General features: G+C 47.8%; 1 protein-coding gene across 1 annotated transcript in view; it reads left to right on the forward strand.

Annotated features, from left to right (window-relative positions):
- LOC138580226 (centrosome-associated protein CEP250-like) overlaps positions 1 to 26,374 on the forward strand; it is a 1,782,457-nt gene that overhangs the window by 713,781 nt on the left and 1,042,302 nt on the right. Inside the window, exon 16 of the mRNA XM_069650593.1 lies at positions 20,579 to 20,809. Coding sequence (XP_069506694.1) covers positions 20,579 to 20,809 — 231 coding nt within the window. The remainder of the gene's footprint in view (positions 1 to 20,578; positions 20,810 to 26,374) is intronic.

Genomic DNA, 26,374 nt, shown 5'->3' on the forward strand with positions numbered 1-26,374 from the left:
GGAGAAGGAACAAGTTACTTACCTGTAACTGTTGTTCTCCAGCATGGGTCTGGCATGGATTCACATGCGAACCCTCCTGCCTACCCCTCTGCGGCTCTTCACTTGGTCATACTGCCACTTCACGTGCTTCCAAATCTGAAGATGGCTGCCAGAGGCGGTGCTTAGGGAGAGGGCAGTCATTGGCTGTGGTCAGTATGACGCAGAGACCAGTGATTGGTTATTAATACGAAAGACAGATCAGAAACGAAACTGATACTGGTTTTTTCTTTACCGAGGATTCCCAGCCTGACGATGGGGAATATTCATGAGCATGTGAATCCATGCCAGACCCATGCTGGAGAACAACAGTTACAGGTAAGTAACTTGTTCCACCGTTGACATCTGCTGCAGCACACTTGGGCTATTGCCCTCGGCCTTACAATTCTTTCAGCTGAGGGTTCGTAGGGTTTTGTCGAAGACGGCGAGTTTGTGTCTCTCCTTGCCAGCCTCTTGATGTTTGCTACCTTTCTCGTCCTTTTGAACTGCCGGGTCTGGATAGCGGTCTTCGAAGTGCGGTCTGCCTTGCCCGTACTGTGCTCTCTTGCTCCACCTTTTAGCCCTGTGGGGAAGGAAAAGGGCCACCAGGTGTGTGTGATTCTGATCAGTTGCATGACTTTGCTTGACCCTTGTATTGGGACATGTCAGGTAAACTGCTCTGGTGTTAGTCCGTTCTCTACTGTGTTGTGTGAAAGTGTTTGTGTCGGAAAAGGGGCAGTAGTTTTAAATGTCCTACGTGGTAGGATGGGGAAAAGGTGTTGAAAGAAGTGGGATACCGCATCTCACCCGTCAGTGTCCCACTTCCACCCCTTGAGCACCCCCCATCCAGTTGATCCTCCCTCACAGGTCCACCCCCAGGAACCGGATCCAATAGCGATGGCCTTGTCCTGGCCACCTGGATGACAGATCCCTGGGGACTAGCCTGGGAGACACCTTCAGGCTTCTCACAGTACGCATATGCAATGTTAAGTCAGGAGGAACTTTTTACTGACTAAGTGATGCATACTTGCTTTAGGAACATATGTTTCGATTACTATTTTGCTTATATTTGTTCAGGTTGCTTTATTGCATAACTTGGTGCTGTGAAAGTACACACAATTGTACAGACTAAGATTAAATTTACAATCTTAGCCTGTTTCTCAGATTTATTTGCCTCCAGATAGAAATTATTAATGGGTATCCCCCCACAGTAGCGCTTTGAAAACCAGATTTATTGAACAGTATATTGGTTTAGTCCTTGAATACCAACTTTGCAGAAAGTATTTTTTTATTTTCTAATATTGAAGATAGAATAGGAGAAGATGACGTCTCCCTTGCTTTTTGAATTTGTAGTGGTGGAACCAGAAAGACTGGGCTCAAAACCCCATCTTCCACACTGCATACATTATGTGATCCTTACCGAATCATTTTTCACCACTGTGCCTTATTTTCCTTTACTATCTTTAGAGAAAGCATCACTCATATGGGTTGATACTCTATAATGCTACTCTATAAATAATTATAATTTTAACATTTTTTGTTAAGCTTACTGGTGAGGAGGTAGGATGACAAGTGAGGGTCTAATGTTGTGGGGGTGGGCATACATGGTGAAGTTATAGGTTTTGTATTGTGGGCTGGGATGCAGGAAGGCAGGAATGTGTCCTTTGCCATGTCAGCTCATGTTTGGCTCTGAGAGCAAACTCAGACCCCCTGGTTCAGCAATGGCTCTGCTCTACCAATGAATTCTCTAGCTCCACCACCTCTTTACATTATTCTAAAACTAAACATTGGTTAGAATAGGAGGAGATGTAGCCTGCTGTCGAATTACAAATTGCAACACAATGAAAACTGGGCTCAAATCCAAGCTTTCCCATTTCACCAATTATATTATCCCGGTGAAATAACTTTACTATTTTTAAGTGGGAGAATGTCCAGGGGTCCTAAGAAACCACAGGCATTACTGATAAATATGTTGCATAAAAGAAACGTTATGACAATAATGTCTAATATATATACACTTGAGAAATGTGTTGGCGTGCGAGAGGTTGGTATTGTTTACTTGTTCTGGAAGGTGGGGCCACTGCTATGTTGCTTTGGTCTTTTGGCCAGAAAAGTATACTTGCCCCCAGGCCAAATGTTGCTAGTCCTTCCCTGGCGTAAAGGTCAGGTGGAGAGATACAGAGGAGGCATGGAGTGGAGAGAGGGTGGGTCGATAGTGGGCAGTGAGAACTTGGGAGAGAATGATGGATGAGATCCAGTGAATTTCCAATAATGTGGATAGGCTTAGGTCTGCTATGGTGGGTGATGAAAGTGTGGCCTCAGTGAAAAGTCAGGCTGTTGAAGTCTCTCACGTACGCTTTCAGTGGGCAAGCATTGCAGTAGGAGGTCGAAGTCATGCAAGAAGAGGTTCAGGACAGTGTTATATGTAATACGTTCACGAGACTTCTCAGAATGCTCATGACGCTGTGTTCGTTTTCCGAGTGCTCTCTTGCAGTTTGCTTTTAGCTGTAGAACCGTCTGGGGGCCTCAAAGTACTTACTTATTTAACACGGCTTGCCTCTTTACTTCATTTGGCGACGAGGCGCCGTACCACAGAGGCCTCCGGGAGCACCTCCGGGAGCACATCTCGCCACCTGACTAACGAGCGCAGCGCTCTCCTCTCGCTGCCATGGACTACTACCGCTAGTGCCCGCAGCGGCCCACCCATCCGGCGACCACCCAACTTTAAAGGCGGCGGCAGTGAACGATGAACGGCCCGCAGAGACGCACAGCCACCGGTGAGCAGAATCGGGGTTAAGGCATGGTTTCCCGAGTTTGCCTGGTCGCATGATTGAGGAGGCCGCCAAGTGTGTCTTATGAATCGCCCATCAACGATTATTAGAAAAGAGAACCTTAGAGCGTGAGCCCATTTTGAGTGCTTGCATACACTCCCTGGGCAAAGTATACGTTGCCATGACAACCATGCTATGCGGCTTCTCCACGGCCTGAGTTCACGCTGAATGCTGCAAATTCCTTCCCCTGCCTCGATCGAAACACTCCTTGTATACTGGGTGTGATCAGCTACCAACGATAACTGCAATTCTGTGTTACCTTCTGAGCAACTGCCAATCCTGTTTACCGTGGTCAATTACCTCAGCAATAACTGCCAAATTCATTTTGCTCTGTGAACTGCTGCCACGCATCACGGTTACCACAACAACTGCCAATTCTTTTTGGCTCTGTGAACAGTTGCCACATGTCACGCCTTTAGCAGTCTTCTTGCACTATCCAACAACGACATACCGCCTCTGTGTGCCCTCTCCACATTCCGAACTTTGTCAAAATAAACTCTAACCTGAGCAATCATCAGGCCACATTCTCATAGATACTCACATCTTTCAACACTTAGTATACCATCAACTCCTTTGATTTGTTGTGGGTGGCGCCCTGAAGAACTAGGCGTACCCATTACCCGCACCCATCATGCAAGGCGTTCCGCCTCCCACCAAGTTTCTCCCATGCCCTGGTAGCCCAACGTGTCCATGGGAGCAATGGATCGATGGCTTCCATGTTTACCTCAGGGCCATTGGAGGCAGCAAGTTCAACGATGATCTTAAGGAGGTGACCCTCTTGAACTGCATAGGGGCAGAAGCCCTGAGATTGTTCAGAACACTTCCCGAACCTGGCGATGTGGGAGATGGCAACCGCAAGTTTGACGTTGCATTGGCCAAACTCACCTGTCATTTTGGCAACAAGACTAACGTAGTCCTGGAAAGATGCAGTTTCTTTTCCAGAAAACAACTCAAAGCCGAGTCAATTGATTCATACATAGCGTCTCTTAGGGCACTTATGTCAACCTGCAGCTTTACAGGCATCAGCAATGAATATTTGAGAGACCAACTTGTGCTGAATGTGGCTGATCCACGTATTCAGCAGAGACTGTGGCAAAACAAAAATCCCACCCTGGACCAAGCCACTGAGATAGCGAGGAGCATGGAATTTGGGGATCGGTGTATGAAGGAAAGACTTGACCACGCGACCAGTGTAGAGATAGTCTGTCAGTCCTGAGTTCGAGCCTAATGAGCCTTTAGTAGCAGCAGTGAGAAAGGCTCCGCCATCACGAGGTTCGAGATTCAGCTCAAACAGGGGGAAGCCATACAGCTCCAGGAACCCAACGCACTGCCAGAGGTGCAGATGGTACAAGCATGGCAATCCTGACAAAGAATGCCCCGCAATGGCTGTTGTGTTAGAAGTGCGGCCAGCTTGGGCATTTTGCCAAAGTCTGCAGGAACTTACGGGGAAGGTCAACCAGATATGGCAATTTCACTTGGCGACCTTTCATCAGATCAGCCTCTGTGAGAGTTATCGAAAGTGACCAAGGGCATGATGACATGCTATCCATCAATCAAACACGACCACCAGTACAAATACTCACCGTCACATCCCTGCAACAGAGCAAGGGTCCCTGGGTTAACATGCAAATCAATGGCATATCATTACCTGTAATGGTGGACACCGGCTCCCCCTATACCATGGTGGATCTTAAGACCTTCTTGAGTGTACTTTCTGGCAAAATACACGACCTGCGGAGCACTTATGTGAGAGCTATCGATTATGGAAAGACCCCTAATGACATAATGGGATACGTGTGGGTGAACCTCAAGTTCCATGTCAGAGAATCATATTGCAAACTCTTTGTAGCCAAGGATGGCTCCTCTTTTGTAGGATGGGAAGAACAAGCCGCCCTTCAGGTGAGGATACACCCTGGGGAAGAAATCCCTGTGCTGAGTGTGCTTAAGACCGATGCTGATATCAAGTCTATTCTAGCGAAACAATTTCCCAAGGTGTTCTGTGACAAGATCGGGCTCCTTGAAGGTTTCCAACACAGGATCGTCCTCAAGAGGGGCGCCGTCCCCATAGCCCATCATGTTCGCGGAATTCCCTTTGGAACAAAGAAAGTGCTGAAGAAAGAACTTGCACGCCTCTGCGATGAGAATATCATACAGCCCATTGAGAGTTCAGAATGGCTTCCCCAATTGTCTCGGTAAAAAAACCCGACAATTCCATAAGAATGTGCGTCGACCTGAGAGACCTGAACAAAAATATATGGGTTGACAGACACCCCCTTCCCAACATATCTGAACTCCCATCTACCATGAAGCCTGCAAAGTACTTCACAACTCTGGACCTCTCCTCAGCCTATCACCAAATTGCTTTGGAGGAGAGCTCAAGGAACTTAACATCTTTTGTCACACCTCTGGGGCATTTATGTTCAACACAATGCCTTTCGGACTCGCTGCAGCACTATTTCAGAGGCTAATGTCACACCTATTTGGAGGGCTTGACGGCCTATGCTGTTTTCAGGGCGATATTCTCATCTCAGCCAGCCCGGAAGAAGAGCACAACGCAAAACTTATGGGTGTCTTGTAGGTTATACAAAAAAGTGTTCTCACACGTAAATTAGAGAAGTGCAGCATAAAATGCGACAGAGTTTCATACCTGGATCATTCCATCGACGCCAACGGCATCAGCCCCAAAAGGAAACTCATGGACACCATATTGAACATTGCAGAGCCTGAGAACAAAGATCAACTAAGGAGTTTCCTCGGGATGACCGAATACTACTCAAAGTTTATAAGCAACTATGCTGATAAGACCAAAAGCATGAGGAACCTCTTGAAGAAGGCAGCCAAATTTGTGTGGTCCGCTGAGTGCAGAAACAAATTTGAAGAAGTCAAATCCCACATTAACCAAGCCCTAGCTTTGGGAATGTTCGACTGTAAGGCCAAAATGATCATATCTGTAGACGCAAGTAAAACCGGGCTTGGTGGTGTCCTGGAACAGCAACAAAATGGGAACACTGTGACAATCGCCTTTGCATCGAGAGTGCTGAGGGGAGCATAACTAAACTATTCCACCATCGAGAGAGAGGCTCCGGGTGTAAGGTGGCTTCTCCAACACTTCAGGAACCTAATTTGGGGTCTACCCAGTCTACTGAAAACAGATAATAAACCTCTAGTAAATCTACTTCAGTCTAAAACCCTTCAACCTTATCTCACCGAGAATCAGACGTTGGTTCCTCGACATCATGCAGTACAACCTCCAGCTATGCTATACTCCTGTTCCACAAAACCAAGTAGCTGATTGCCTTTCCAGACTATCGACCAACCATGACGCTGAGATTGCATCTTCAGATGGGGACATCATAGCCGTCATAAACCCTGCCATCTCGAGAGATTAATGGAAAATTAGTGCCAGTACGGATGCAGAACAGTGAGAAATCAGAAAGGCAATAGACAATGACTGGGAGGAATCTGGAGAGGTTTTAGCTAGTTTCATTCCTTGCAAGGAAGAAATATCCATGGATGATGAGTATATTTTTAGAGGCGACCGAGTGATCCCACCCATTCAACTCAGGAAAAGACTACTCCAACTGGCACATGAAGGTCACCTAGGAAGGAGCTTGACGAAGAACAAGTTAAGGAACAGCTATTGGTGGCCATAAATGTGGAAAGAAGCAGAAGAACTTGTCAAAAGTTGCTCCACGTGTGCCATGAGTGACAAGTCCAAGATCTTAAGGAAGACCCCTCTACAGCTTATAGAACCTCCCAGACATGTGTGGTCTAAACTGGCAATAGACATCATGGGTCCATTTGAGAACCTTGAAACAGTCAGAACATATATCATAGTGCTCGTCGATTACACCTCAAAATGGACAGAATGGGGAATAGCTGAGGACAATGTAACCTCAAAGAAAGTTGCAGACTTCCTGACAGAGATCTTCAAAAGGTAGGGAGACCCCAAAGAATTGGTCTCAGACAACGGGTCTCAACTTATGTCTATGGAATTTGGTGATTTCCTCAAGAAGAGGTCCATCAACCACATAACAACATCCTTGTACCACCCGATTTCTAACGGACTTGTGGAGCGCATGAATAGGCTTGTGAATAGCGTGGTTCAACTAGCCACGGCCAACAACCTCCCGTGGAGAGAAACCCTCGAAGAGGCCTTGTATGCATATAGAACAACTCCACATACCACCACAAACATAGAGCCCTTCACCCTTATACGTGGTAGGGTTGCAACTAGCCGATTTAGGCCGGCGTGGATGTTCTTAAACACGGGAGAAGCAAGAGTGAACATGGACCTACTTCAGAAGACAGTGAGAGAAAAACAAGCAAAATACAAAACACAATATGACTCCAGACATGGAGTAAAAGAGATGGTGATTCAAGAAGGAGACTGGATTTGTGTCAAGGAACCGAAGAAAACTCTCAAGGGCGAATCCATCTTTATACCTCCACCGAGAGTTGTGAGTTGCCATGGAAAGTCTGTCATCCTGGATGATGGGAAAAGATGGTCTGGAAATGACCTTGCAAAAGTAAGAAAAGACATCTACAAACCCAGCACATCTAAGAACAAAAGACTTGACAGACCATCAGAACACTTTTCTCATTCCCTAGGAAAATCCTTCCATGAACATGCGGACAATGATAGACTCCATCCCATCCACGAAGGAGCCCCTGCTGGAAGAATGTCCAAAAGAAACCGCAAAACCATCCAAAACTTCAACAACGACTACGTTTATTATTAACTCACCCCTGTTTACTAGTTATTCCTTTAGCATGCCTTAGTTTTGTCCTCTTCCTGCTTCCTTGTTCTCTCCTCCCCACCCAGCCTAGCCCCACCCCTCTCCTTCCTCCTCTCCCTCCTTCCTCCCTCTCCTTTCCTGCCTCATGGAAGGGAGATGTTATATTTAATACGTTCACGAGACTTCTCAGAATGCTCATGACGCTGTGTTTGTTTTCCGAGTGCTCTCTTGCAGTTTGCTTTTAGCTGTTGAACCCTCCGGGGGCCTCAAATAAAGTACTTACTTATTTTACACGGCTTGCCTCTTTACTTCAGACAGCCAAGGGGTGACACATGAGTTCTAGTTAAAGGTGTTGGATCAAACATGTGGTCATCAGTGTAGTCAAAGAAGGAGGGGGTGACGTTGAATGGTGTGGCTTTGCTAATTAATTGACCCCCTTTGTCATTTTTATTTGGATAGGCAAGTGAAGTGGGAGAACGAGCTCGGGCTGTGTGCCGTTAGTGTGACTGTGATTTGGGGGTAACCCAGGTTTTTAGGATGACCATCACAAAAAAGTGTGGGTGATGGAACTCTGTGATCAGTGAGGAAGTTTGTCTTGTTAGAGTGATTGAGTGTTGTAGAGGCCTAGAGTAAGTTCGGAGAGCGGTTGGAGTGAGTTTAGTGAATTGTAATTCCTAGAGGGTGGTGAGAAAGGTAGATTAGTTAAGAATTAATAGTTTGGTTCTAGTTTCTTTTGGTGGAGGGAGAGAAGATAAGTGATAGAGTAGGCTAGTGATGGGGTGGCATAATGGGAAGTGACTGAATTCTTCTGTTGAAGGGTAGGGGTAAAGTGGCCAGGAGTAGGAGGGAGAAAGACTGAACATGATTAGGGTTGTGGTTGGTGGGTAAGAAGGGTGGGGACAGGAACAGGTGGGGTTAGTGGCTGGAAACCAACAATAAATAGATAGCGACCCAAAAATATTTCAAAAGGCAAGTAGCAGCGATCAACAAATACAGTATGGCTAGTAGAGGCAAAATAGTGAAGGGTTTTTCAAGAATGCACGCTTGTGAAAATATTCTGTGTGTTCACTCTGGTCAAATGTTTCTTCCTGTAAGGAAGAAAGTCCTCTTATGAGTTGCATTCAGGCTTCACCGGGGATGCAACTCACGTTTGTCGCCTTTGGAGACTCTTATGACCCCCAAAGGTCTGGGGGCACCTGCTAAGATGCCCCAAACTCCCTTGGCCCAGTATACTGTCCCAGACAGGTTCTGGATTGTTGCAATATATTTTAATAGAGCCACTGCACGATTTTAGCCATTTTGCCTCGCATGAAGACCTTTCTTTTGGATGCTCCCAAAAATTGGTGTCATTGGTGTCAAGTGTTGGGGTATCAAGTATGCGGGTAACTGTACTTTGTAGTCCCTATCTGTGATTGGCTAAAGACAAGAAATGACCACATAGCATCATTTCTTCCACATGAGCTCTGTGCAGGAGCCTTTAAAGAGTTGCGTGGGATTGATTGCATGAGTTGTATATGTGGGATTCCTCTGGAATCCACATCCTTTGAGTTTGCCTGCAGTATGCCTACAAATGGGGGGGGGGGGGGGTGTGTGTGTGTGTGTGTGTGTGTGTGTGTGTGTGTGTGTGTGTGTGTGTGTGTTAACTAAAGGCTGATACTATGCACCAGAAAGTGCTTTGATTTGAACCTGTGGATGACCGCGGGGGCTCTGCTCCAGCATCTTTTGGAATCTACAAATCTCAACGGTGAAACTTCCTCTCTCCTGACCCTACAGGAACCATATCTGGTGTTCTGTGCCCTTAACACAATGCAAACGTCTGGATCTGTTCCTCAGTAGGCATTTTATGTGACTGCAACACTCACAACTTGCCTGTGCTGCTTGCCCTCTGAAATGGAGCTTTGCCTTCTCCCAATGTCTGTTGTCTTTCCTGACCCATTAGTTTGATGATTCATCTGTATAGCAGGACCCTGATAACATTCTTCTGGCGTAGACACCCCCAGTGATGTGTACTGCTGTGCTTTCTTCAAACCAAGAAATGCGACCCCTGCTTAGGATCACTACTGCTGAATCTCCATTTTCAAGTTAGTTGCTGTTCCTTCACCTGCACATCTTCAGGTAGTCCTATTGGCCTTGGCTGTGCACACTGTTGTGTTCCTCTGTGGACAAGGTCTACGTTTGCTGTCATTGCATATCTGGCTGACAACTGCAACCTCCTGGGCAGCTGACCAAGGGCTCCGCTATGCAGGCTCTTCACTGGAACCACTGTGTCCTCATTACTTTGTCAGGGTTTTCATGTTGTGATCCCGTTACTCACCTAGGGGCTTGGTGGGGTTCTGTTCTTCCATGGCTGTAGGGCTCCCATGCAGAGCTTGTCAGTTCATATCCAAACAATACCATTTTGTGCTAGTGACGTCACTACTCACCTCTACAATCTCCTATCCTGTAGACTGGCGAGTGATCATTTGTCTGGATTGAGTCTGGTGGGTCCTCTCATCCTTCTGGATGTCTTCTTTGGTTTTCAAACTGCTTGCAGGGCCCTGTGTGCACATAACCTGCTCCTCTCCATAGGGTAACGTGGGCTTGTTGATAAAATGGGCTCCTGGGCCTCTAGACTTAACAATGAGACTTGGGAATGATTTTGTTCCCTGAAGCCTGTGTGCCTCACTAAAAGTCCAGTTAAACTTTTTTTTTTTTTTTTTTTCAACAACATTTTATTGATTTTTACAAGATAGTACATTATATGCAACAACGCATTACAGGTCAGAATGAGCGTTAATTAGGGCTTTTGCAGTCTGTTTCGAGTCATATGGTGGAGGAGAGAGAGGGAGGGTCCTGGATGTGGAGGTTGGGCGGGTGAGATCTGGTTGCTTCTTCCTCTGATTTCTGGACTGTTCAGGGACTGGACGGGGATCAGTAGAGAGGGCTGCATTGGAGCCATCTGGTGAGTGGTGGCCTCCTGGTGAGGGTTGGGTATTTGGTCGCATAGACCAGGAACGGGTCCCATATGTTTAGGGTTCTATTTAATGAGTCGGAGCGTATTGCCGTGATTTTCTCCGATACCGCAATCTCCCAGCATTTGGCCCACCATAGGGCAATTGAGGGGCCTCCTTTATCTTTCCATAAGCGAGCCATTGCGATCTTCGCGGCCAGTAGTAGGTGATTGCAGAGGCGGGCAATATGGCCTGTGATTGGGAATGCTCCGTTGCCGGTTTCGCCCAGGAGGACGATGCCTGGGTCCCATGGGATTGAGAGGCCGGTTATTTCCTTTATGTGTTTCAGCACCTCTTTCCAATATATTTCTGCCTTTGGGCATGACCATACTAAGTGGTAGAGGGAGCCGGGGGATTGGCAGCCTCGCCAGCATGTAGCGGGAAACTCCGGGTTGGCTTTATTGATTTGTGTGGGGGTGATGTAGTATCTGAAGCACATCTTATAGCCTCCTTCTTTGTTCGTGACGCATTGCGAGCTTTTATGTAGTCTGGTCCAAATTTGCTCCCAACTTTCTACTGATATTTCCCGGCCAATATCCTTTTCCCACTCCGTCATATATCTTTCTTTCTTTTCTGGGTCCGATCTGTCGAGGAGTCGGTATATGGTGGAGATTCTCCCTTTGTTGGTCGGGGATGTTAGCGTGAGTTCCAGGGCTGTGGGCTCTCTCGAGCATTTGTCCCGAGTTCCTCTGTGGGATAGCCAGTGCTTGATTTGCGAGTAACGGAATCTTTCTCGTTCTCCCACCCCGAATTTCGCTTTACACCTCTCGAAGGTGATGGGGGATCCCTCTTCCATGAAGTCGCTGGTTTTTGCCAGGCCCCCTGCTATCCATGCGTGGAAGTCTCGAGGTGGGTTACCAGGGGAGAAGTCTGGGTTGTTCCAAATGGGAGACATGGGTCCCAGGTAGCTGCGGAGTCCCCATTTCCGCGCTGCGGTTTTCCAGCTTAGGGTTGTCGTGGTCGTGGCCGACAGTGGTCCTGAGTTGGGTTGAGGTTTAAGTGTTGGCAGATGAGGGAGATCCTGCAGTGGGACTGGGCACCAGGATTCTTCGATTTGGCGCCATACTGGTGGGTCTGCTTCTTGCACCCAGGCGAAGGCATGGGATAATTGAGCCGCCAGTGAGTATCTTTCCAGGTCAGGGACTCCCATTCCACCTAGGGGTTTGCTTTTAGTCATGATTCGTTTATTGATTCTGGGCCTTTTCCCACCCCAGACAAATTCCATTAGTTTCTTCTGTAGTGCTCTTATGGCCGGGGGTGGGATTTGGAGTGGTAGGGAGGCGCATTGGTATAACCATCTGGGTATTAGGTTCATTTTCACGGCTGAGATTCGACCGAACCATGAGATTTCTTGTTGTTTCCATCTTTTGAGATCATTGTGCAGTGTTCTGAGTAATTGTGGGATGTTTTTGGAGTATAGGCGTGCTGGGTTTCCAGTGATCTGCACTCCGAGGTATTCTAATGTGTCTTTGGCCCAGGGAATTGGTGAGAGGGGGGCAAGCTCGGTCTCGTCTAGGTGAGATAGATTGATGGGGAGTGCTGAAGATTTTGTTAGGTTGACTTTAAATCCTGACATGGTGCCGAATGTCTTAATTTCTTTCCATAGGGTTCCCAGGGAGGTTGGTAGGTCCGTCATCGTAAGCATCACGTCATCAGCGTAGAGTGCAATTTTGTACTCACGGTTTCCCACCTGAATGCCTTTTATGGTTTCGCTTCGTCTGACTCTGGCAGCGAAGGGCTCCATGGATAGGGCGAAGACTAGGGGCGAGAGCGGGCAGCCCTGTCTGGTGCCTCTGGTGATATGGATGTGGTCAGATCTCGAGCCGTTAACTTGGAGTTGTGTGGTGGGGATTTGATAGTTGGACATGACCCATGTTATGAAGTTAGGGCCGAAGCCAAGGCGTTGGAGGACTGCGTGCATGTATCCCCAGTCCATTTGGTCAAAGGCTTTGTGGGCATCTAGTGAGATTACGGCCATTTTTGTTTTGGATTTGTGAGCCCCTTCAATTAGATCTAGGACTCGCCGAATGTTGTCGTGGGTCCCTCTGCCAGGGATGAATCCTGTTTGGTCGCAGTCGATTAGGATTGGGAGGGTTGGGCCCAGTCTTCTGGCTAATACTTTGGCGAAGATCTTCCCGTCATTGTTAAGTAGCGAGATGGGCCGGTAGGAGTCTGGCAATTCGGGGTCTTTTCCGGGTTTTTGCAGCAGGATCGTAATTGATTCGGCCATGGATTTAGTGACGGTTTTCGTAGATAGGAAGGAATTGAATAAGGAGGTAAGATGTGGGGCTAGGATTCTGGAGAATTTTTTGTAAAAGGTTGCGGTTAGGCCGTCTGGGCCTGGTGCGGAGGTTTTGAGAGATTTTATGGCTTCGATAATTTCTTCCATTCCGATAGGGGCCTCCAAGTGCTCCAGGAGGGCAGAGTTGCGGGGGGGTAGAGCGGTCATGAATCCTGGAACGTCTTTTAGATCTAGCGGAACGCTGGACATTATGGAGGTATGGTATCTCAATAGTTCTCTTATTTTCTCCGATTGGGAGAAGAGTAGTTTTCCATTTTCCCCACGTAGTTTGAGTATGTTGTTCCGATTCCGAAGCGCTCTTAGCTTCTGTACTAATATTCTGTTAGCTTTGTTTCCTTTGGCGTAATAAAATTGTTTTGTGTATGCTAGGGATTTGGCTGTACGATCAGCGCAGTGCATTTCCAAGGCTGTTTTTGCCTTCCTTAGGGCTCGTTCGGTTTTTCTTGAATATTGTTTTTTTAGCTGTGATTCATGGAGGGCTACTTCCTTTTCTAATTTGGAGGAGGCTAAGTTTGAGGTTCTTCGCTGTTCCGCTCCGGCCCCTATTAATACGCCCCTGATTACCGCCTTCATTGCATCCCAAATTATGCTGATGGGGGATGTTTGTGTAGTGTTTTCTTCAAAGAATTTTATCAATGAGTCCTCGACTTCGGCCCTTATACTCATGTCAAGGAGGAGTGAGTCATTCAGTTTCCAGTACCTTTGTGGGGGAGTTTTCTGGCCTGAGATGGTTATGTTTACAGATATCGGGGAGTGGTCCGAGATCATGCGTGTGTGGATATCTGTGTTGGCGACGCAGGGTACAAGGATGCCAGGGATTAAAATTAGGTCTATTCTTGAGTATCCCTTGTGGACGTTGGAGAAATGTGTATAGTCTCTTATAGTGTCGTTTTGTATTCTCCATGCATCCACTGTCTCCGTTTCTCTGAACAGTTTGAGTAAGGCGAGGGCCTGGGTGTAATCGTTGTTTGTGGCGGGAAGGGATTTGTCTAGCTCTGGGTTGGGTATAGTATTGAAATCACCGCCGATGAATAGGTGGCCTTCACGGAAGGATAGGATTGTTGGTAACATGTCGTTTAGGAACTTGCTTTGGGCGGAGTTGGGGGCGTAGATTGATGCTAACGTGATGGGAAGTTCTTCGAAGATGCCTTTGAGGAGTAGGTAACGGCCTTCTGGGTCTCTTTTTATTGTGATGTTGAGGAGGGGAATTTTGTCGCTAAGCAGGATTGCAACGCCCCTTTTCTTTGAGCCAGAAGTGGCGAAGAAGGATTGTTTGTATCTCTTGAATTTTATGCGGCGCTCATCCTCTGCGAGTAGGTGTGTTTCCTGTAATAGGACCACGTCTCCGGCCAGTTGTTCCAGGCGGTGTTCCACCGATCTGCGTTTTCTTGGGGAGTTCATCCCTTGAATATTCCAGGAGAGGAATCTTAATTCATTTATGTTAGACATGATTGGCAGCGGGTCGTCGAGGAAGCATCGTGGGGATCATCCCTGGGCTGCTCTGAGGGATTTGCGTGCGACCTGTTGATTGGAGTGAGTTGTGGGCTTGATTTCGTATGTTGTTGCATGTTGTGTTGCGGGGTCTTTGAATGGCTTTGAGGACGGGGTGTAGCCGTGTTGCATGAAGCATTCTTGTAAATTTCCTAACTTTTCTCTTATCTTTTATTTCTTTCCCACCGTAGAACTGGTAGGTGAAACTTCTACCTATTGCCACTGGGGAACTTGTGGCACCAATGCGCTCGTTGTGGCCAACCGGGCCGTCGAGGTGAACCGGGTGCAAGCTCGTCGAAGGAACTACCTCTGTGTGTGAGCACCTGAGTTGTTTGTGATGCTATCAGAGGATCTCAAAGCTGTAGTTGGTTTTTGGGAGACCCCGGCTCAAAAGGCCGTCATAGCTTTGAGTTGGGGGGGCTGCCGCTGTGTACTCAGCCCCTGTCGCCATCTTTTTTCGGAGGGCCTCTGAGTCTGCGCCGTCTGTTGGATTTTGACCATGACCCTCCTGGGGAGTTGTCTCGGGGGGGGTTAGCTGGTTCTTCTGACGCTGTGCCGGGGTCGTCTCCGCTTATGCCCATTAGTTTCTCAGCCTCTCTTAGTGATTGTATTTGTCTCTGCGTTCCGTCCCATTTGAATTTCACTGAAGTGGGAAAGCCCCAATGATATATGATTTTCTTCTCTTGTAGCCAGGTTGTCAGGGGTCGCAATGTTTTCCGCTTCAGGAGTGTTGCGTTCGCCAGGTCTTGGTACAGGTGTATCGTAGATCCTCTGAAGGTGATCTGTCTCATTTGCCTTGCTTCACGCATGATGTCCTCTTTTACCTGGAAGAAGTGAATTCTAGCCAAGACATCCGGGGGAAGAGTGGAAGTTTTCCTTGGAGTAGTTCTGTGCACCCGGTCCAGTTCTAGGGGGGAAGTATCTGGGAGGGTGATAATGAATCGGAAGAGATCTGATATGTAAGCTCTCAGGTCTGGATCTGGAATAGTGGTTGGAATGCCTCGGACTCTGATGTTATTCCTCCTTGATCGATTTTCACTATCCTCCTGTTTTGTCTCCAGGATGTTACATCTTGCTTCAAGGGCAGCTATCCGGTCCTTGTTATGTTCATCTTCAAATCTTTGGTCACAGACTTCGGCTTCGATTTCGGCGGTCCGATGTTCCACTTCCCCCATTCTTTTGTCCAGTGTATTTATTTTCTTAGTGATTTCCTCGGAACTTTTTTGGATTTCCCTGGTTAGGGCTGCCAATAGGTCCTGTAGGTCCGCTTTGGTAGCAGCTTGAGGCGAGGTGGGGTCTCTTTCTGCGGTTGGTGGAGTGTTATTTTTCATGGTGTCTTCCGGTGGATCAACTTTCTTAGCTTTTTCGGTGGTGGCTGACGTCATGAGGGTAATAATGTCCGCTTGTTTAGGCGCCTTCCCGCTTTTAGACATTGTCGCGGGGGCTTGCGGGGCGTGATGTTGCCTCTAAGATAGTGAGGTGCTGAGGTTCAGTGTTTTCCTGGCGATTTCGGGGGTGGAACTCCAAGTTTGAGGCGATGGGATCGGAGGAGTTCCGGAGATGCAGGGGCGCGATAAATGGAGAGCCAGCGGCTCCGGGCACCTCCTTCCGCCACCCCCCGGTGCACTCGGAATATTTTCCCAGACTCCCCCTGACTCCTCACCTCCTGGCGCAGGGAAGCTGTGCGGTTGCAGTAGATGTGGTCCCCGGAGTGTTCCGGGGGTTAGATGGGGGGGCAGGGCCCCGATGCTGTGGTGCTGCGATGTGCGGGTCCTGGCGGGGAATTTCAGGGCCTTGGAGGCGCTGGAGCCGCAGGGGTATGGTCTAGGCCCGGCAGGAGGCGCCGCGGCGAGTTAGGAGAGTCGGGGCCTCGATGAAATTGACGGGGAGGATCAGGAGATTACTCCCCCCTGGCGTACGCTCGAGCTCCGGAGTCGAGGGGAAAGCTGGATGTATGGAGTTTGGTTCCGGGCACGGGGGCTCAGAGCTGAGGCTCAGTGTTTTTCTGGCGATTACGAGGTCGGGCTCCAAGTTTGAGGAGGTGGGATCGGGGGAGTCCCGGTGATGCAGGGGCGCGGCAAATGGAGAGCCAGCGGATCCGGGCACTTCCCTCTGCCTCCCTCCGGTGCAATCGGATTATTTTCCCACACTCCCCCCGACTCCTCACCTCCTGGCGCAGGGAAGCTGTGCGGTTGCCGTAGATCTGGAGGTTAGATAGGGGGGGTGGGCCCCGTTGCTGCGGCGTTGTGCTGCGCGGGTCTTGGCGGGGGATTTCAGGGACTTGGAGGTGCCGGAGCCGCAGGGGAGCGGGTCTAGGCCCGGCCGGAGGCACCGCGGCGAGTTAGGGGAGTCGGGTCCGGTCCTCGGTGGGATTGGCGGGGAGGACCAGGAGATCAAGCCCCCCTTGGCGTGCGTTCAAGCTCCGGAATTGAGGGGAAAAGCTGGAAGTATGGAGGCCGGTTCTGGGCACGGGGGCTCCGTTGCTGTGGTCCTGCGATGGGCTCCGAGTAGGCGCCAGGCTCGGGGGAGCTGGAGCTGTGGATCAGGTCCAGGCGGGAGGCGCCGCAGTGGGACAGCTCCGGCGGCGAGGGGAGCAGCTGGATGTGTGGAGGCCGGCCGGCGCAGGTTGTTATCGGGCCCCTGGGGAAGGAGCTGTCCAAACTTTTCGTCCAAGCCAAAGGGTGAGCGGGAGCAGGTAGGTGCAGGGGGTTGATCCAGTCGAGTTCCACTGGCACGGTGGCACCACGGCAGGCGACGAGCAAGCGGGCAGCGGCTCACCATAGACAGGAGCTGATCGGCAAGGCTTCAATGTTTGTTCCGCCCCCTCCTGGGTAGGCTCTGGCTCTCGCTGTTGTGGCGGCCATTTTACCGCCGAGTGGGTCCCGGGACTGTAGGAAGGTCATCCTCGGCTGTTTCGGTGCTTATCAGGGACCCACTCGATCGGTGGGTGCCTGGGGGGTTCCTCCACCGGAGGATTCAATTCCAGGAAAAAACGGAGGCTGGAACTGGGAGTTTTGTGAAGAGGCGCATTGGGCCAGACGGGAGCGCTCAGGCAGCCATACCAGACGAGTCGGCTCCAGGCCACGCCCCCGCCAGTTAAACTTTTATCTTCTCTGAATGTTTTAGGGTCCTGTTATACCATTTTGTTTTTTTTACCTTATTCTAAAATGTTTTTTATCATGCTACATATCTGCGTTTTATTATAAAGAATTTATTTTACTGCACCTTTGAACCAGCTCATATCCTCTGAAGGGGGGTGCCTTGACTCTTGACTGATCTGCCCAGTCTACCACTTGGAGGGTCTGGGACTCAAAGGAAACGCCCTATAAACCATGGAGGTGAGATATCTGAGCCATAGAAATCGAGCCTATGAAAATCCTCCCTAACACTTACATAACCTTGGGTCTGTATCCTTAACTTGCCTAGCATAGATTGTAGAATTCAGAGATGTAGACTGAGATAGGGCAAGAAGGCAATTAATAATCTCTGCTGGTCTACATCCCAGCAAAATTTATATAAATCTTTTCCAGTGTCTGAGGATACCAGACATTTCTACTGACCAATGGTTCCTCTTTACCAAGACCGTTTGAGTACAGTCTAGTTACAGGACTAGGGTCCACTGTGCCCAAAAGAAGCCCTGCTTCTCATCCCTTTGCAGACTAGACGAAGAGGCAGGATCACTGGTAATGGACCAAGCCCGTGGTCTGCTGTTATAGAAGTACAAGCACGGCTTCTACTAAAGACCAGTAAAAGAATTGTTGGTATTCTTGGGAGTCTTGCTCCTACCTAAACCATGACCAATGGACATATACTCAGTCGTCGGCACCATTTGCAAACCAGATACCTGCACCATTCTCCAGCTAAGGCGGATCATCCTCTCTGGTTCAGCACCTTCTACATTGGCTCTTAAATTGACCAGCTTTCTTGCAAACCATAATCATTGCCACTAGAACTGTCGCTAACCATCCGCAGACCAGATCTACCTGTGTTGACTATCAACCTTGTGAGGATGAATTTGGACTTGTATTTATTTAAAGAACATGGATGTCAATTATGATCAGAAATGACTACCATAACACATTTACAGATGGTGGAAGCATTACCACTAAGGGTGATTGCAAATGCATAAAGATGAGAACAGTATATGATAATGTAATAAATTAGGACATATAACAGGGACAAAACAAACAGAAACAAGGTGACTTAGAAAGGCAACATTAACTGAAGGTGACAAGAGTTTCAAACTAAAGAGTACAAATTAAATATACAACATTACATTGTGTCATTGGAGGCAGTGGTGGGGTTAGGTATGGGGGAGAAGGCAGGGGGCGCTCAATATTTAGCAAGAAAGTGAAGTTTAAGCCAAGCTTCACAGTTGGGCTGGCTTGGCTTATTGTGGGCAATGGGTTCCAGTACAGCGAGGCGAGTAGGGAGAAGAGGCACAGGAAGGGTGTAGGACATTGAGATTGAGTGCAATTGAGGATCAGAAGGAACGAGATGGTGAGTAAACTGAGATAAGGATGGGTACTGAGGAGCAAAACTATTGATAGCTTTGTAGACTTGGAGAAGGAACTTGAAAAGAGAGCTGTTGTTCATGGATAGCCAACCAGCATGTTGTTGGTAAGTAGAAGATGGGAAAGATCTGGGTAGGTGGTGGAGAGTGTGGGCATCAAAGTTGAGGACTTTGTCTGGAGGAAGGAAGGAGTAGAGAGGAAGGACATTTTTTAGGCTTCAGCTGTAGTCCAATTTAATGAGCACAAGTGTATAGAGGATTTAGAGATCGGTTAGTAAGGAAATGCAACATTTTCAGAATGTTGTTGAGATTAATATGAGCATCAGGCAGTGGTAGTGATGAATTGTTTCAGTTGTAGGTCACTATCTAAGAGGACCCCATGATTGCCAGCCTTAGGCGAGGGAGCAAGAAGGTCGGCCGGAAGGAGATGACATTAGAGTGTAGGGATATTATTGTAGCTGGGAGAAAGACAACTTCACTTTTTGAAAGTTCAGCATGAGGCAGCAGAGACCCACGCAGTGATGAATTGTAGTGATACAATTCGTAATCTGTTCCAAGATGGCTCAGGTGAAGGAGGAAAAGGAGAAAAATATTGAACTCATATCAGCAAAAAGGTGATTGTAAAAGCCAAAGGATGAGAAGTCTTCCTTAAGCAGAGGTTTAGAGGGTGAAGATAGACATTAAAAGTACTGATCCTTGGGGGACACTGACACAGTGAGGGGTGGCGTCAGGTTTGCGAGTTCCAATTATTTTAAAGACTCAACCTTCCACTTAAGAGGCGATCCAGGCAAGAGCAGATTTGCGAAAACCAATGTCTGGGAGAGTGAGAAGGGGAGAGGAGCGATCGACAGTGTCAAATTTCATGTTTAGAGAGTCAGTGGTTGGGTGCAGACAAAGATAACCAATCATGAAGGCAGATCTATGGGATTAAGGCCAATTCTTAGCTTTGTGGGTAATGCTGCTTCATGAGCAGTCCCACTTAGGCAATCAGAAGCTGGTCCATCTCCCATTGATTCATATGGGAATCAGTAAGTCCTGGTTGTGCGGCTACAGAAGGTGCCTCTCGATTATCCCTATCTAGTTTTGGTTTGGTCATTGCCCGGACTCTTGAGACATGTTTACTTTCCTGTAATTTTCACATTTGACTTTGCTTCACAGGAGCTATATTATTGTCCTAAATATCTTTCTGTGGGTAGTTCCTGATTGAATGTTATATGTGTGACAATATATCTTGAATTGCCATACTCCTCTGCCTAGAGTTGCTCTTGACTGATCTGCCACTGCTACCCATAAGTGATTTGGGGAAAGATTGTTGAAAGTTCCTCATAACCTCCTGAATCCATTGTTGAGAGAATCAATCCTAATAGACATGCATGTACAGATCATTGTAACGGGTTGGTATACTGTTTTTGTGATGTCACTTTTCTTCTGAAAGATATCTTATTCGGCATGTTGGCATAAAGATTGGTGAAGCTAGCAGTTTCTGTAGCTAGACCGTAAAGACATATGGTCATGTTGTGTGTCCCATCATTTTGTGGCTTGATGAGTATCCCTTGACCAGAACTGAACTTTCACTTGTCTAAATTTCTATATTTATATCTCTGCTACCTCTCATCTTTTGTTCTGTGTTTTCATATCTCTCTCCATGCTCTTATGTTGCCACCTCTTGGTCTGACTTCTGTTTTGATTACACTCAGATGGAGCATGCACAGGAGACCCTCCGTGTTCAGCTGAAAGAGTCTGACCAAGCCTGTGCCTCTCTCCGAAATGATCTGAGCCAGTCAGAAGAGGGGAGGGCTTCATTGGCAGAGGCGAAGACACGGCTGGAGTTCTCACTGCAGCATGCTGATGAGTCCAGGGAGAAGATGGAGGCAGATCTTAGAGGCCTCCGGATCGAGCTTCAGGAGTCGCAGGAGAAGCTCAGCAAGGTAAACTGAGAGAAAAGCAACAGATTGAATGAGAACCAACACTACTATCCCTTACTTTATGGGATTGAATTTGGCCAGCCCCATGGTTAACAAGATCCCTCTCGCAAAGCTTTTGCTCCTCCTGGGGAAAGTGTTTCTCCTAGTTCAACCACATCGATCAAGATCATGCTGGTAAGATAGCTCAGCAGGTTGAGCACTGATTGCTGTGATCTGTTTGATATGCAGGTCGCATATTCAAATCATGGGAAGGTTGACTCAGCCTTTTATCATTCCGAGGTTGATAAAGTGAGCAGCAATTTAATTGGGTAATAATGTATGTAAATGTGTGCTGTGTAAAGCACTTTTGATTTAAAAAACGCTATATCAATGGCACATTATTATAAGAGATGGAAAGACTAAGGGCCTCATTACACGGATGGCGGAGAACCAAGGCGCTATTAGCGCCATTTTTCATGGCGGTAAAATACCGGCACCGCCTTGGCGGAAAGGGGAATTACCACCCCATTCCAAGGTTGGCGGGGCGGTAATTCCCCCTTCCACCATTGCCCTTCCCATTTTTGCCCCATAGGGCTCAGTGGGAATGGGGAAGGCGGTAATTACGGTACCACAAATTACGGTACCGTAATTAGCCCCCTGGGTCCCTTTGCGGGTTGGTTTTTAACGCCTGCAAAAAGCAGGCGTTAAATCCCCCAGCCCGCAAAGGGACCTCGTAGTAAGGGGCTAAGGATTTACCGGTATTTTACCGGTACCGGTAAATCCTTACCGCCATCCGTGTAATGAGGCCCTAAGGGGCCATATCTGAGAGAAATCAAAGTAGTTTACTGCTTCGTACCTCACAGTCCTCCGAATTAAATACTGGGATATGAATAAAAATTACACTCTTACCAGAGAAACCTAGAACTTTGCAATGGGCAAAACACACTGGATCTGCGCTGTAATCGCTATAATCACAGCTAAAACGCTCTAATCAAGAAATGTTTCCTCCTTCTAGACGCATTAAAACAAATCCTACCATTCCTCCCTTTCACCCACAAAACACTCACCATCATTGCACTCATGTCCAGAGTAGACTGCCAACAGCCTATACATAGGAATGCCGGAGCGGCTTTTAAAGAAAACTCCAGCGCATCCAAAACGCTGCGGCCAGACTCCTGCTCAAACTACATCGAAGAGAACACAATACATTACCCAAGCGCTGAAACTGCTACACTGGCTACCAATAAAACAGTGAATAAAGTTCAAAACGATGTGCATAACACACAGAGTAATCCACAGCCAAGGAGCAGAGTTCCTAATGGAGTAAATAACCATCTACCATCCAACAAGACCACTCCGATCAAGCAACAACATTCGCTTAGAACCAAAAGCATACAATAAAAGAAAATTCAGAGGATCATCCTTCTCTCACCTGAAGCAGTATCCTGGAATCACCTACCAAAAAACATACGCAACATAAAGGATCTTCTGGAATTCAGAAAACAACTCAAAACTTGGCTCTTTGACCCAGGAACAGGAGGAAACGACTAGGAAGTATAGACCCAATGGGAAACAAGAATCCCAGGGAGGAAACCATGACCCCCAACTTAATCTTCCCTAAACAGAAGGTGGGGGGACGCCACGATCACCCATGTCCACATACCGCTAATCCACAGAGGAAACCTAGGTATTTACGATCCGCACATGGGATGGGCAGGAAGGGACCAGAATCCTCTAACCTAAACATCCCGAACCACAGGGTGGTGAATACGCCAGCATAAGCCAGGTATACATACCACTAGAGTAGCACAGAGGAAAACTGCCACTCCCCAACAGACAGGATAATCATAGATGTTGAGTACAGAAACGCAAAGACAAAGAGGTAAGAAAAACCTACTAACCCAATTCCCAACTTTCCGCATAACCTTCTCATACAGAAACTCGCACACCCACCTCTCGGCTCAGCAATCCGTGCGTACTTCACCACATTCACTGCAACAAAAGTCTAACAACACATAACCCGGCACAACAGCACATGGGAATTCGCACCAACGGAATACCGCACTTAAGCTCAGCAAACGATGTAAACCGAACTGAAGCTGCCAACATGACATCACAACTCTCACTTTCCTGTACCCACTACACCTACTAACCCCCCACTCCTCCCTTTCTTCACACACTCCTTTTCAGATTCGTCAAAGCGCCTGTGGACCACTCCGGTGGTGACGGTGCGCGGTACAAATACCTTTAACATCAACATAAAAATTAATTGGATTAGAGAGGCCCACTGTAATAAATTCAAGACTAACCTGTTTTGTGCAGCAATCAACGAGGCACTTGGGGAGTCCCCTGAGGACCCTGACACCTCCCCTCCCCTTAAAAGGAAAAGAAGGGGTGGTGCGAGGGATCCCAGGGAAACCCTCCTGGGGAATAAAACCCTGCTGGAACGGATGTGTAGCTGGATGGATCAATTCGTCCCTTGTATGCCGTTCATCAATACGGGAAGGAACTCCCAGGTTCTAGTCGCGGGATCCCGTAAACGTCTGGACTTCAAATAAACAGGATATGAGCCGAGGGACAGACACGTAGTTAAATCTGAAGAAAAAGGGGTGGAGAAGTACCCTGTGTGTCGGAAGGAAGAGCCTAACAAAGGTTCTTGAAGAGTCTTAGATGACAGGAGTAAATGACAGGATAAAGGCACAAGGCTGTGGGAAGGAATAGAAGGAAATGGCAAGTAGAAGCAAGGATGTAGGTATCATGCACCCTAGCTGCGAACTCACGTAGCGTCTGGGAGAGAAGCGACGCGCTGAGCTTTGGATCCGCTGGGCCATATCCGGAATCCCCGGAACAACGTGATGACGTCAGAGGACGTCTGACTTCCAAACGCGGAAACGCTGCACTGCTACCCCGAGTAAGAGGAGCCATGTTGGAAGAAGGAAAAATAGATAATGCTTGCAACCTCCAGCGTTGTCACAGAGAGCGGCGGCACCAACGAGCCATGACAGTATGCCCCCCCCCCCGAGGGCAACACCACCCGGCTTGGTCGGGTGAAACCTGTGAAAACGGCGAACAAGAGAAGGGGCGTGGACGGCGGAGGCCGGTTCCCACGAACGATCGGCCACCGTGTATCCCTTCCAATGGATCAGTACTGAAGCCGTCCGTGATGATATCGACAATCACAAATACCAGAGACTTCGAATTCGGGACCATCATTCGTAGACACTGGCGGAGGACAGGGTTTAGAACGACCAAACCGATCTGGTACATGAAGTTTGAGTTGGGATACATGGAATACTGGGTGGATTCTGGACCATGACGGTGGAAGCTGTAACTCAAAGGCCAAAGGACCCTTTGTTCCCAATACCGTGAAAGGCCCAAAAAATCTTGGAGACACTTTAGATGTAACCAAGTGTCTGGGAAGAAATCTTGCAGAGAGCCACACTAAATCCCCCAGAGCAATCTCGGGTGTAGGTGAGCGATGCTGATCTGCAAAGCATTTAGAATGTTCTTGAGCTTCCAGTAATGCAGTCCTGGCCAAAAGATGTCCCTGTTGAATGTTGCCCATAAGGGCGTCGGCATCTGGAAATGCTGAAGACTTGAGAAGTGAAGAAGGACAACAGGAGGGATCATACCCATAAGTACAATGAAATGGACTAGTCTTAATAGATGCATGAGGAGCATTGTTATAGGCAAACTCTGCCAAGGGTAACAGCTCCTTCCAGTTATCCTGTGCAGCAGACACAAAGCAACGCAGATATGTTTCCAAAGTTTGATTTAAGCGTTCGGTCTGCCCGTTCGTCTGAGGATGATATCCCGAACTTAAGGCCCTTTTAATGCCTAAAGCGGAGCAGACCTGTTTCCAATATCGGTTAATGTATTGAGAACCCCGATCCGACACTATGCTGTCCGGAAGGCCGTGCTGGGAGAAAATGGAATTTATAAAATGTCTTGCCATCTGTGGAGCTGTCGGTATCGAGGGCAGTGCCAGGAAATGGGCCAATTTGGTGAAATAATCAACAGTTACCATGATGGTGGTATGTTTTTTAGACTCTGGTAAGTCGACAATGAAATCTGTGGAAATCAGTTGCCAAGGACGGGTTGAACTAGAGCTAACTTCCCCAATGGTTTGCTGCAAGGAGTCTTTGTTTGGAGGCATACCACACATAATGAGACGTATTCAGTTACGTCCTTCTTTAGGGTTTCCCACCAGAAGTGTCTCAATATGAGCTCCTGAGTGCTAGCTATCCCTCGATGTCCGGCCGTGACGGAATCATGACACATATGCATAACTTCTGTGCGGAGCCGGAGAGTAGGGATGTATACTCGATGATCTTGGTAAAAGCATCCATCTTCGAAAGATAGACCCCATTTATCCGCTTGAAGTCTGATAGAGTCCTTTAAAACACAAGTTTGGGCTGCAATTGAGTGAAGGAAGTCCTGAACCACTGCTATAAAAGTAGCATGAGGAAATAGTCTTTCTGTCTGAAAACCAGGCTTGCAAGTCGGATCTCTTCGTGATAAAGCGTCAGCTTGTAGATTAGTTTTACCTGGAATAATGGTGAAAGTGATGTTGTAGGGAGAGAAAAAATGTGCCCATCTAGTTTGCCAGCTGTTGCGTGTTTCGGCGTATTGAAGACTCTTGAGGTTTTGATGACCTGTGCGGACCTCGATGGGGTGTTGGGAACCCAAAAGGAGATGCTTCCACTCTTGAAACGCTCGTTTTTTGGCCAATAGTTCTTTTTATAGGACCGTGTAGTTGATAAGCCACCGGGTGCTCTGGTCCCTGTGCAAGAGCTTGTTTCAGCACAGCTCCCAAAGCAAAGTGAGAGGCATCCGTCTCTACTATAAAGGGCAGACTCTGGTCTGGGGTCCGCAAGAGTGGAGCCGAAGTAAAAAGGGCTTTCAAAGATTCAAAGGCTGATTGGGCTTCAGCTGTCCATTCAAAGGTCTTTCCCTTCCTTAGTAATCTTGTTAGTGGCAGAACAATGGAGGAAAACCCTGCTATAAACTTCCTGTAAAAGTTCGAAAACCCCAGAAAGCTTTGGAGTTCTTTGATGGTACGAGGAGGAGACCATTTCAGAATCGCAGTGACTTTACGTGGATCCATGGTAATCCCGGTAGGGGAAGGACGAACCCCAAGTAAGTAACAGTAGTCTGATGGAATTTGCATTTCTCTGGCTTGCAGTACAGGTGGTTGCTCCGTAATGTGTGTAATACCTGACATACATGTTGGTGATGTTCTTCAGGATCTTTAGAATACACTAGGATATCATCAAGGTATACCACTATTGTATGGAGAAGGAGATCTGAAAAAATATGGTCAATAAATCTCTGAAAAACTGCAGGAGCATTCGAGAGACCGAAGGGCATTACCCGATATTCGAAATGCCCAAAGGGGGTACGAAATGCAGTTTTCCACTCATCCCCCTCCTTAATCCTGATGAGCTGATAAGCTCCTCTGAGATCCAGTTTCGTGTAGATTGTTGCCCCCTTAACTGCCTCCAGGATTTCGGGGATTAGTGGCATCGGATAACGATCGGGAATGGTGATTTTATTAAGACCCCGATAATCGATGCAGGGTCTTAATTC

This window comes from Ambystoma mexicanum, chromosome 3p (assembly GCF_040938575.1).
Source record: "Ambystoma mexicanum isolate Mex_15411 chromosome 3p, UKY_AmexF1_1, whole genome shotgun sequence".
In the NCBI taxonomy this organism is placed as follows: domain Eukaryota; kingdom Metazoa; phylum Chordata; class Amphibia; order Caudata; family Ambystomatidae; genus Ambystoma; species Ambystoma mexicanum.